The 12379-nt window shown below is 47.8% G+C and overlaps 1 protein-coding gene across 1 annotated transcript in view; it reads left to right on the plus strand.

Annotated features, from left to right (window-relative positions):
* The window catches only part of EFR3B (EFR3 homolog B), a 60504-nt gene that overhangs the window by 31773 nt on the left and 16352 nt on the right, over positions 1-12379 (plus strand). The window contains exons 4-11 of the mRNA XM_007939281.2: positions 554-675; positions 6146-6295; positions 7783-7917; positions 8414-8492; positions 9383-9518; positions 9763-9924; positions 10718-10829; positions 11205-11256. Of these exons, the coding sequence (XP_007937472.1) occupies positions 554-675; positions 6146-6295; positions 7783-7917; positions 8414-8492; positions 9383-9518; positions 9763-9924; positions 10718-10829; positions 11205-11256 (948 nt within the window). The remainder of the gene's footprint in view (positions 1-553; positions 676-6145; positions 6296-7782; positions 7918-8413; positions 8493-9382; positions 9519-9762; positions 9925-10717; positions 10830-11204; positions 11257-12379) is intronic.

Below are 12379 nucleotides of genomic sequence, written 5' to 3' on the forward strand. Positions count from 1 at the left end.
GTAACAAAATATTTGTGATTTTAACAGTCTTCATATGTACAGTTCAGTGATGTGTATTAAGTTCATCACACTGTTCAAGCATCATTGGTGTCTGTTCCCAGATATTCCCATCACCCTTGACAGAAGCTCGGTATCTTCTATGCATTAAGCCATCTTTTCCCTTCTCTCCCCATTGGCCTTCTTATAAGGACACCACTCATCGGCTTTAGGGCCAGCTCTTATGCAGTATGACCTCATATAATTAGGTCATACCTGCAAAGATCCTATTTGAAAACAAAGTTACATTCTGAGGTCCTAGGTAGGCATTCATTTCAAGGGACACTATCCAACCCAGTACAGCCATGTCCAGTCTTGTATAGACAGGAAAAATAAACAGGGGTTGGAACTCAGACCTCCCAAGCGTGCTCTGGGAGGCGAGCGGAGCTGGGTCCTGTAATGTGTGGTTGCCGCGGTGTCACTGTGGTTGGAGGAGCAGGGTCACGGGGATGCCAAGTCACAGAGCCCTGAAGGCGAGGAGGACAGTGGGTACTTTTTTCTCTCTTCTCCCTGACAGTTTGTGAAGTTTGCTAACATCGAGGAAGACACCCCGTCATATCATCGAAGCTACGATTTCTTTGTGTCCCGGTTCAGTGAAATGTGTCACTCCAGCCACGGTGACTTGGAAATCAAGACCAAGTGAGTAGGGGGAGATGAGGGAGGTCTGTTCAGCACATGCTGCTCAGCACATGACAGAAGCCTCCATGGGTCTTACGGAGTTTCCAGTTGAGTGCTTGTCGGATCACACTGGTGTTTACTTTTGCTCCGATGTTGCTGGGAAGAAACCTCTGGAGGCTGTGGGAACAGAGAAGGAGGAAGAGGACCTGGACTAGCCCAGGCTGGCAGGCAGTGCTGGCTCCAATGTGTGCTTCCCAAAGGAACACCTCTTGGACCAGAAAACAGGGCTGGACTTAAGATGATGGCCCTTTGAGCCCAATTTGAGAGCCAGTGGCAGACCATACACGCACACCCTAAACACTCTGTTCAGCATTACATATATTTTATTCACCTGAGAAACATACCCACTCACCATGACTCATTAAAATGTACATCCACATCAATACCAAAAAAGATTCCTTATATTAGCGGCTCCCCCACTTCCCTTACCTCATCTCCTCCCCAGGAACATTCTAACCACCAGGCTTTGCATGGTCTGTCCCTGTGCCTGGAATCCTTCCTTCTGTGCATCCATGTAGCTCACTCCCTCATCTCCTTCAAGCCTTTGCTTAAATGTCCCCTTGTCATTGAAGCTTCACCCTGAACAGCCCCACATACTTACATCCCTTCTCCCTCACCCATCGCGTTCATCCCCTGCAAACATGTTTTATAATTTCCTTCTTGCTTCTCATTCGTTGTCTATTTCTCCCCACTAGAATGTAAGTTCAGTGAGGGTAGGAATGTTTATTGGGTTCACTGATGCATCCCAAGTGCTAAACCAGTGCCTGGAGACAGTAGGCACTCAATAAATACTTGTTGAGTAAATGAGTGAATGAACAAATGAATGCTTCCAGACAGATACCTTGAGTTATAGAGTATACTTTCGTATACTCCCATACTGAAACTTATAAAAATAGTTAACTCATGGGAATATATTCATTGACATAGAAATAAAATCCCTCAAATAAAATCAGAAAGAAATTTACCTAAATATATGCTGACACAGATATATAAAGTGTCAGACTGACGAATCAGTAAATAGGTATCTTGTGCCAAGCCTTGTGCAAAAGAATTGGTAGGTAGGTCCTTGCCTACAAAGAATAAGTTATCAACTTGAGAAGGCCATAAGAAACTAGAGAATATGTATAAAAGAGGAAGAAGAGGGAAAAGGAGGAGGAAGGGAAGGGGACAGGGGCTAAGCTATTCATATCAATCAAAGCGGAGGAAGAGTTGGAGAAGGAAGAGGTTGGTGGACTGAAGTTGTCATGAAGTCAACATGCCAACAGCAGGCACGTTGTCTGTTGATTTTTCCAGAACTTAGAAAATCCTGCCTTCATCTCATCAGCATCTCAAAGGGATCACAGAGGGGCCAACTTATGTGGAACGGCAGGTCAGGGAACCCTGTGTGCCCCTTAAACGAGATTGTTCTCTGGGTTGGAGGAACAAGAAATGAGTGGTGTCCAGACAATCTTCCCATCCCCAAGATTGCCAATTCTCAGTGTTTCCAAGGCAATGGAACGACTACTAGGCAGGTCCCAGGACTACTGGATAGCCATCTCCTGGCATCCCCACTGTCCCTTCTCATGAACCAGTCAAGGGCTTCCTGGAGCTGGGCTTCCCCAGTCCTATGACAAGGCCAGCAGGACCTAAGGGAGGAAGGCTTGTCCTCCCCCCCAGTGTTGACTTCCTGAGTAGCCACCTCACTCTGAAACGGTTATGAAGAGGCAGAATGACCAGAGCAAGTGAGGCATGCCCAGAAGCAGGTGTTGCAGAAAGTATAAGACTAACTAAGTGTGGCTGTAGTAAGTGCTGACGATTCAGGTGGTGCCAGGCTTTCAGGAGGGAGAATAGAAGACACACCCCTCATGCTGCCACATACATACACTCACTCACAAAACACACACTCACTCTCACACACACTCACATACATTCACACTCCCACATTCACTCAATCTTTTCGTCTCTCTTTTTTCATAACCTCACTGGACACCCTGTTCCCTGAGGTCTCTGCCTTTTGCTTATTCTCTGGCCTCTGCAGAGGCCAAGCCCAGAGCAAAGGCAGATGTGCTGGGTTCCATCAGCACATCATCACTGCTATGGTGATGTTATTGTTGGTCGCTGTTCAATCAACTTCCACTCTTGGCACCCCTGTGCATAACAGAATGAGCCTGGTTCTGCTCCATCTTCATGATTATTGGTTATGTTTGAGGCCATTATTGCAGCTACTGTGTCAATCCATGTCATTGAGACTTTTCCTCATTTTGCTGACCCTCTACATAACGTGATGACTTTTCTAGCAGTTGGTCTTTCCTGATGACATGTCCTAAGTAAATGGGCCAAAACCTTAGCATCTTTGCTTCTACAGACCGTTCTGGTTGTACTTCTCCTAGGACTGGTTTGTTCATTCTTCTGGCGATGCATGCTATATTCAATATTCTTCACCAACACCATGATTCAAAGGCATCAGTTCTTCTGTCTTTTCTTTTTTTATTATTCAGCCCTCGCATGCATATGAGGTGATTGAAAATACTATGGCCTGAGTAAGCCAGAGTAGCACCCTGGTAATCTCACTTAAAACTGAAGCTGAAAATACCAATGGCAACTGAACATTGAAATTAAACTAAACATTTAGAAAAAGTACTCACTTCTAGTGCTAATCAAAAGGATGTGAAGTAAGATAGCTAAATGATATAGAGATTTTTCTGAGCCATAAAATGGAACAGATGTCTATAAGGAGATCCCAATGTTGATGTGGGTGCAGTGGCAATGGTATTCTACCACAGTTTGTGCATTGGGTGGAGAGAATCATTCAGTGATATTGAGAGCCTTATGTACCTTAAGGAGCTCTGGTGGCACAGTGCCTAAAACATTTGACTGCTAACCAGAAGGTTGGCAGTTCAAACCCACCAGCCACTCCATGGAAGGAAGACTGGGGAGTCTATTTCCATAAGGATGTACTACCTCAGAAATCCAAAAGGGGTCACTATGAGTCAGAATAAACTCAATGGTAGTGAGTTTGTTTGTTTTGTACCTTGCCTTTCAATTCAGTAATTCCACTCATGGTAATGATTTGAACTGTAGAAAACGATTTTTACAAAATGATGTCCATTACAGGGGACAAAGTTATGAAAATGTCTTAGTCGTAACCAAACACCTTGAGAGATGAATTGCTGGGTATGGACCATAGTCTTGGGGGACACTAAGGTCAATTGGCATACATAGTCCACAAAGACAATGTTCTACATCCTTCTTTGGTGACTAGTGACTGGGGTCTTAAAAGCTAGTGAGAAGCCATTTAAGATACAACTCTTGGTCTCTCCCATCCAGAGCAAAGTAGAGTGAAGAAAATGAAACACGCAGGAAATAATTAGTCCAAAGGACTATGGATGGCATGCACCCCAACCTCCATGACCCTGAGGCCAGACGAACTAGATGGTGCCCAGCTACCATTGCTGACTGCTCTGAAAGGGATCACAATAAGAGGTCCCAGATAGAATGTAGGGGAATGTGAAACAAAACTCAAAATCATAAAAAGACCAGGCTTACTGGTTTGATGAAGACTGGTAGAGAACCCTAGACTATGGATGGCCCTTAGACATCTTTCAAGCTAGGAACTGAACTTAACCCCTGTGACTCAACTGTCAGCCAAACAATAGGCCTATAAGGTGAACTGTAATGTCAGCAGGGTGTGCACTCACTAGCACAATCAAGAAGCCAGCATTTGCCCAGGGATAGAGCTAGGAAGGCAGGAGAGGATAGGAAGGAAGGATGAAGGGAAGGGGTGGGCACAGGGAGGAAGTGTGAAGAATGCTGTTACAGTGTGGGGATTGCAGTTAATGTCACAAAACAGAACGTGCATGGATTGTTGAATGGAAAACCAATTTGCTTTATAAACTTTCACCCAAATGACAATTAAAAAAAAAAAAAGTTTATGTCTATCATAGTATGATATATGGTAGCACAATTTATAAATAACTTAAATAATCAATAAGAGAGTAATTTAGAGAGTTCTTAAGATAATTTATCATGGAACCATTCAATGTATTTATGAAGCATTAATAATATGTGAAAATACTTATAATATTGTGTGAAAAAGGCCAATACAAATTACACTGCAATAGGTTCTTTGTTCTGTTAAATATTATACAAAGGAGAAAGGAAAGACACCAACATGCTAATGATGGTTATCTTTGAGTGAGGTCCATCCCAATGCCGACCAATGATTCTGACTCATAGCAACCCTATAAGACAGAGTAGTACTCCCCTATAGGGTTTCCAAGGCCATAATCTTTCTGGAAGCAGACTGCCACTTCTTTCTGTCACAGAGTGGCTGGTAGGTTCAAACCACTGACCTTTTGTGCAGCTGAGCACTTAACCACTGCACCACCAGGGCTCCTGTGGTGACCATAAGGGTACATTTTCTCTTCTCTATGTTTTGCTATAATTAGCATGTATTATTTTATAATTTGAAAATAGAAAACTTTGATCTGAATTAAGTGGCCAATGAAGAAGATTTCCTTCTGCAGGGCCATGCTGACCTGGGGCCAGTGCAGTGAGGGCTGGAGGAGTGTAAAAGGGACCCCACCATGGTGTTTCTCAATTTCCCCTCCTATTTCTCAGCCAGCCTAGCCCCAGATGAAAACCGTTTGTGCCTGGAGAGCCTGACAGCTCTCTGCTTCTCCCTCCAGACCCTCCCCCCCAAAAAATAAATTACATATAATCCTAGATGATGCCCATCAGTTCCTGACAGTGCTTTGAGCTCTTATATCTTGGACCCAAACTGGAGCAAACCTAGGCAAGTGTTAAAAAGGGGAAATTTGGAGCAACCAGCACCTTAGAGAGGAAGCCAGCATGGTACCAGCAGGGGCAGATTACCCAGCGAGCAAGGTGAGCACGGGCTTACTTGTGCTTGCTTACTGATCTGTAGTGAACAGTTTTACATGTTTTTCACCACATGATGTTCATTGCAGATTTATAAGTAAGCACAAGTAAGCCCTGCTTGCCTTGCTTACTGGGTACTCAATCCCCGTCAGAGATTGTAAATCTGAATAGAGACTGATTTTGTAGGAAGGTGCTATGGGGTTGGGAGAGAGACAGATGCCAGCCATACCTAGAAGCAGAATCTTTGATGTGGTGAAAAATGTGTAATTGTTCACTACAGATTAATGGGTAAGGACAAGTAAGCCTGTGCTTACCTTACTTGTTGGGTAATTCTACACTGGGTACCAGGACAAGAGCGGTCTGGGAGTATTTGAGGTGAGCCGGAACACAAGGCTTCCTGGACTTAAGTTCACCAGCCCAAGAAGTCAGCCTGCCAGTAGGTGGTCTCCATTGTGCCCTTTGACTAATGGATGCATCCCTAACCCCCACGCTGTACTCCTCTCCTTGCCTCAGAAGCTGGACTTCTCAGCCTTGAGGACTTTGTGGTTTCATCGTGCCCCTTTCCTCACAGAATCCGAATGTCAGGCATCAAAGGTCTGCAAGGGGTGGTGAGGAAGACGGTGAATGATGAATTGCAGGCCAACATCTGGGACCCACAGCACATGGACAAGATCGTCCCCTCGCTGCTTTTCAATCTGCAGCACGTGGAGGAGGCAGAGAGGTGAGCAGACGGGTGAGGGTTGGGTGAGAGTGGACACATGCAGGTCCTCCCACCCTCCCCAGGAACTACATGACTCTGGCTGGTAAGTAAAACCCAGCGGCAAGGCCAGGCATCTTGGCATTTTGTGGCTTATTCTCCACGTGAGTCCACAGCTGGCTCTGTAGGAGCCTTGAGTGTGGCCCTCTGCCAGCCCGCTGTAGCCCTTAACATCTGTGTTAACAAAGGCAGAGCAGTGATGGTGCTGGACTCCCAGGAGGCAGGGGTGCGCTGGTCAGAACACAAAGAACCCAGAGTCGGGTTACCTTTGTCTCTCTGGAAGCAGCAGGCCAAGGAGGTTTGAAAATGCCTTTTGTGGTTCCAGTTACTAAGGACTGCCCCTCCTCCTCACTTCCTGATGATATTTCAGACCCTTAAAATGTGATGGCTTGACCAGCCAGCAAACAATCACAAATACACAAAAGGAGTTGCAGAAATGGGTTTTAACCTTGGAAGCCCTCGGCATGAATTCATTCCCATGCCTGCCCCATGCTCTTCCCCTCTGTGAAATGGATTAGAGGTAAAAGTTGGTGTTGCTGACCCACCTTGGCTGAGCACGATGTTTGCTGAAGACCCTGAGCTGCTTGCTGTCTTTCTGTCAGTAGAATCTGGGCTGTTGGAGGGAGGCAGGGGAAAGTAAATGCGCCCTCTGGTGGCCAGTTCTGAAATAACAGCTCACTGCTGAGCTCCCACTGTGGTCCCTGTGGTCCCAGGGTGGAAAAGTCCTGGGGCCCCTTCTTGTGTCCAGGTCTGGGAATTGGGACCCTGTGACTTGGTACCACTGGATCGCTACTGAGTAGTTTTCCTTTCTCCCTGTCTCTTTTCCCTTCTTTCTTTCTCCCACCTTCTTTTGCTTTCTCCTGCTCGTCTGCTCCTTACTCTTCGTGTGTGTTTCTCTTCCTTCCCTGTTACACGGGGGCACTCCTGGTCTGTGCCTCCCAAAGCTCATGGTGCTCAGGGATCCCTCCCAAACAGACACATCGGGTCTGTCTTTGAAGATTTCTAGAAAAGGAGCTTTTCCCTTGTCCTCCCCGCCCCGTTTTCTTCCCCTCTAAACTCTTCACCCCTTTTAGTTTCTAATGGTTCTGACTGTACCTGTTACCTACTGTATATAAAAAACCTACTGCCATCAACTCAATTCCAACTCATAGTGACCCGGTAAGACACAACAGAACTGCTCCATAGGCTTTCCAAGGCTGTAAATCTTTACAGAAGCACACTGCCCCCATCTTTCTCCTGCGGAGCAGCTGGTAGGTCTGAACTGCTGATCTTTTGGTCACCAGCCCAGTGCTTTAACCACTATACTACCAGAACCCCTTTTACCTAGTATATAGGTCTGTGTCATATTTCTGTCTGTCCCCATATCATCACTTGCTTAGATAAAGCAGATACCCAGGAGCACACAAAACCTGACTCAGCCTTGCATTCCATCCTTCTTTGTGTCCCCACAGCCGGTCCCCCTCGCCCCTCCAAGCCCCAGAGAAGGAAAAGGAAAACCCAGCAGAGCTCGCTGAGAGGTGCCTTCGGGAGCTGCTGGGCCGGGCTGCCTTTGGCAACATCAAAAACGCAATCAAGCCTGTTCTCATGTGAGTGGCTCCTCCCATGCCACAGCCTTCAGCTTTTAAGTGTAAATCCCAGTATGTCCTCGCTGACTCCCGAAGAGGAAGAGGACTCATAGCTGTGGTGCTATAGCCAAGGAGCACTGGGGAGGTCCCAAGTCTAGTTCATCTGGTCAGCTGGCCAAGTTGGTCCCATCTCTGTGCCATGTTCCTTGCATTATGAAAGCAAAATCTGCCACCCAGTGGTAAGGGCAGTTTTGGGGAGAGGAGTTGGTAGGAGGGCACTGAAGCTGAAGAAAGATGCCTGGCTCATTCCTTGTGCGCACAGCTCCAGAACCTAGCTCCTTGACCTCCCTCCAGTTGAGAGGCTGGGACTGCCCAAGGGCCCTCATGATTTCCTTCCCTCACCTGCACCCCATAAGCCCTTCCTCATTCAGAAGAGGGGCCTTTCTTCCAGGAGACATCTCCTCCCTGACATCACTTTGTGTTTCATAGTCACTTCTCTGTATTTTCTCCCTCACAGCCATCTGGATAACCATTCTCTCTGGGAACCCAAAGTGTTTGCCATTCGTTGCTTTAAAATCATCATGTACTCAATTCAGGTATGGTGGCTTCCTTGGTCTAATGGTTCCTCATATCCTAAGTCCCTAGTTGTCTAAACCACTACTGCTTAAATTAGCTGTGGATCAGTTTAGCTCTATTTCCAATACATCATCAGCCAGTACTTTTACAAAATGCAATAAAAAAGAAACCCTAGAAAAGTGAAATGAAAAAGACCCACAAACTGCAAACCCATTGACACCACATTTGGCTGCCAGAGCAATGTCACGTTGCTTACATAAACACATACTCTCTCAATTTCTGTACTAATCTTGGTGTAAACTGATCTCAAACAGATCTTGAATGGGCACCATTCCACAGGCCATCCTTTGAGCATCCAGTCCTGGTTGCTGACAAATTGATTCCAACTCACGATGACTCCATCCATGTGTGTCAGAGTAGACCTGTGCTCCATGGGGTTTCCAATGGCTGATATTTTGGGAGTAGATAGGCTTTTCTATCAAGACACTTCTGGGTAGTCTTGAACGTCCAACCTGTCAGTTAGCACCCACGTGTATAAATTGTGTTCACTACCCAGGGCCACCCTGTGAGCAGCACTGGGCTAAACCATGTGGCTTTTACCCAGAAGACTTGAGGCCAGGGAAAACTGACAAAGAAGAGAATAGTTTGAAATTGATTTTTGACCCATTGGAAGTGAAAGAGCCTAGGAAAAATGTGGAAACTGAGTTCTTCACTGGTCCTTGATGGACCAAGTGGGGAGGGGCTCCAGGAAAATGAACTGGGATATCTGGCTGCCCCCTCCAGTGCCAGCTGCCCTTGGGTCCATCACTTTTGTTTACCCTGTTCTTTGGGTCCTAGTAGAGGGGTGGCCTGGCTCAGAGGCATTGGGGGGGGTTGCTGTTTGGGAACAGCACCATCTTCCTCCCCCCAGCCGCAGCACTCCCACCTGGTTATCCAGCAGCTCCTGAGCCATCTGGACGCCAACAGCCGCAGTGCGGCCACCGTGCGGGCAGGCATTGTGGAGGTGCTGTCTGAAGCTGCTATCATCGCTGCCACCGGCTCTGTCGGTAAGGGGGCCATATGTGAAGGTGTGAGGGTTGGGAACCCCCTAAAGAGACTCCAAACAAAGAACTGCCTTTGTGGGGAGCTGCCTTCCTTCAGGGCAAGGGTCAGCAGAGTGACCTCAGAGTCAGCTGGGGAAGGTGGAAGCAGAGGAACCCCACTTGATGTGAGCCTGGCTTGCCTGGTGACAGGGCAGGGAGGACAAGAGGGTGTGCAGCCCTGGTTGCGGGTCTCCCCCACTGTGCTCAGGGCCCACTGTGCTGGAGATGTTCAACACTCTGCTGAGACAGCTGCGGCTCAGCATCGACTACGCGCTGACGGGGAGCTATGACGGGGCCGTCAGCCTCGGCACCAAGATCATCAAGGAGCACGAGGAGCGCATGTTCCAGGAGGCCGTCATCAAGACCATAGGTGGGGCCCTCGGGCCTGAGGACAGCAGCCCAGGCTGTGGTGGGAGGTAGTCATGGGTGTTGGGGAAATGGAGCTCCACACAGCTCATAGACTAGCCGGAACCCAGGCCTAGTGCAGCACAGGGCAATATCTGTGGGTTTCTCACCAGGACTTCAGATCAAAGGCCAAGGAAAGGAAGGCCAAGTCTCTTTTCACCCCAGTCCCCACTGAGCCATCCTGATGTGATTGGATGGGAGGTGGGGAGTAGGGAAGAGAAGGGGAAGGGAGGAAACGGGAGAAGGTCATGGAGAAAGATGTATGTGCACATGGACATGGACAGGAGACTTATAAAGCCCCAGATAAGTATGTGAGGGGTGCGTTACTTTCAGCACCTTCCTGTCCATAGCACTGTGTGAGCTGCCCCTCAGCTTTGAGAGGAGCCAGGGCAGCAATGAACCCCATTCGTAGGCGGAGCCAGTAAAGATGCTGGAGGCGTGAGGTACCCAAGGGCACACAACAGAGCAGCCTGTGGAAGAGCCCAGATCCAAACCTTGTTCCAGGACCTAGCTCTTTCCATCTCCTACCCTAACCCCCAGCATTAAGCAGAGACTTTAACTGCAGCCTCAGGAATAATGAGAGAAGGACTCAGAGCCTGGAAGAGCCCTCTGGTGTCATCCAATGCCTTCCCCTTCCTCTAAAGGCAGAATCACACCCAGACTGTTCTGGGCAGTGGTTTGTTTAGCTGAAAGGCAGAGCCAAGAGAGGCACCTGTCAGCCTCACCTGGGCCAACCCTCTCCACCTTCCTCTCTGCAGGCTCTTTTGCCAGCACGCTGCCCACGTACCAGCGCTCTGAAGTGATCCTCTTCATCATGAGCAAGGTCCCACTGCCTTCGCTGCACCACCCTATGGAGGCAGGGAGAACTGGGTGAGTCTCTCCCCTTCTTTCTCTTCCAGCCCACAGTCCTCCCCAGCTGCCCCTTCCCATGGTTTCAGGCTCTCTTCTTTGTCCACTCTAACTCTCCTGACTCTGTGCTTGCTTGTCTCTACTCCCAAATCCCTCATAAGCCTTTTTGGGGGCCCTGAGTCCCAGAACAATTCCTCAGGCTGTCCCACCCATAACCACCCCTACCCCCACCGTTCACTCCCTGATCTGCTTCCTGGGACTGGAAGTCACTGTCCTGGGTAACCTAACAAGACAAACCTCATGGGAAGCTAATCAGGCAGGGAGACCTGAGCAGGCATATGTGGGGTCTCCACCTGCGTCTGCATCCGGGTGAGTGTTTGTATCTCTGACCTACAGGGAGAACAGGAACCGGCTGACCCAGATTATGCTGCTGAAATCTCTCCTTCAGGTGAGCCTCTCCTCTCCTCATTCCTGTTCTGCTCCTCAGGAGGCAGCTCCTTCCAAGGGACCAAGAGAGGGGTGCCACATATAGTTGTTCAGGTTCCACACTGCACAAATGAGCCCAGTCAAAGGGACAAGTAGGGGACTGAAATCAGCCATGTTCCACTCACCAGCTGTGTTCCCTGAACAACTGAATTGGCCTAGGGGAAATGTGCTCCCCTCTAGCCAGATTGGACACCCAGAGCAGGTGGGAAGCTTACTTCTAGTTTTCACAAAGGTTCCTTATAGGCTATCGATGGCCTTGTCAACCAGACATGATCTCTGTCTTAAAATGGACTATAATGGCTCTCCTGGGTGTTCTGCCATCTTCTCTCCAAGGCCCTCCCCAGGTCCTTCCTCTCAGTTTCCCTCTTGGCACCTGTGCTCAGCGATCATCTTTCCCTTTATCCATGTTATACACCACTTCTTCACCATCCTTGCAGCATCACTGGAGTCTCAGATGCCATTCCCATGATCAATTTGTTAAATTATATAGATTCCTTATTGGGCAGTGTACTTCCATAGTGATAATGCCTTGGAAACTCAAGGAGGGGTCACTATGAGTCGGATCCGACTCGACGGCAGTGAGTTTGTTTTAGGTATAAACTTTAAGCCATGGTCAGAGTGGGGTCCTAGAATCTGTTTTTAGAAAAAGCAATCCCCCACAAGGTATTCTCATGCACAGCCCTGGCTGAAATTCTGGACCTTTCATGACTAGATGATTCTCCTAGTTGCTTTGTCTCTCTTTACCTATGATAAACACAACCACAAGAAGAAGTTTCTAGAAATGCTGTTGGCCACATGTTGCCCTTGTTAAAAATGAGTCTCAGAGTTGTCTAATTTCTTTTTTGCCTGTATTTCTTGCTAGGAATCCCCATCATTTGTTGAATTTTCTGATTGTGATACTTATTTTTGATTTAGAAACGGTAAACACAAAGTTTGAAGTCAGACACTCCCAGACTGGAACCCTGTGTCAGCCATTTTCGGCATGATCTTAACTTGTTGTTGTTGTTGTTATGTGCCGTCGAGTCAAACCCGACTCATAGCGACCCCTCCTTGGGTTTCCGAGGCAGTATCACTACGGAAGTAGG

Source organism: Orycteropus afer, unplaced genomic scaffold (genome assembly GCF_000298275.1).
Source record: "Orycteropus afer afer isolate SDZICR_OR568_19922 unplaced genomic scaffold, OryAfe1.0 scaffold00058, whole genome shotgun sequence".
In the NCBI taxonomy this organism is placed as follows: domain Eukaryota; kingdom Metazoa; phylum Chordata; class Mammalia; order Tubulidentata; family Orycteropodidae; genus Orycteropus; species Orycteropus afer.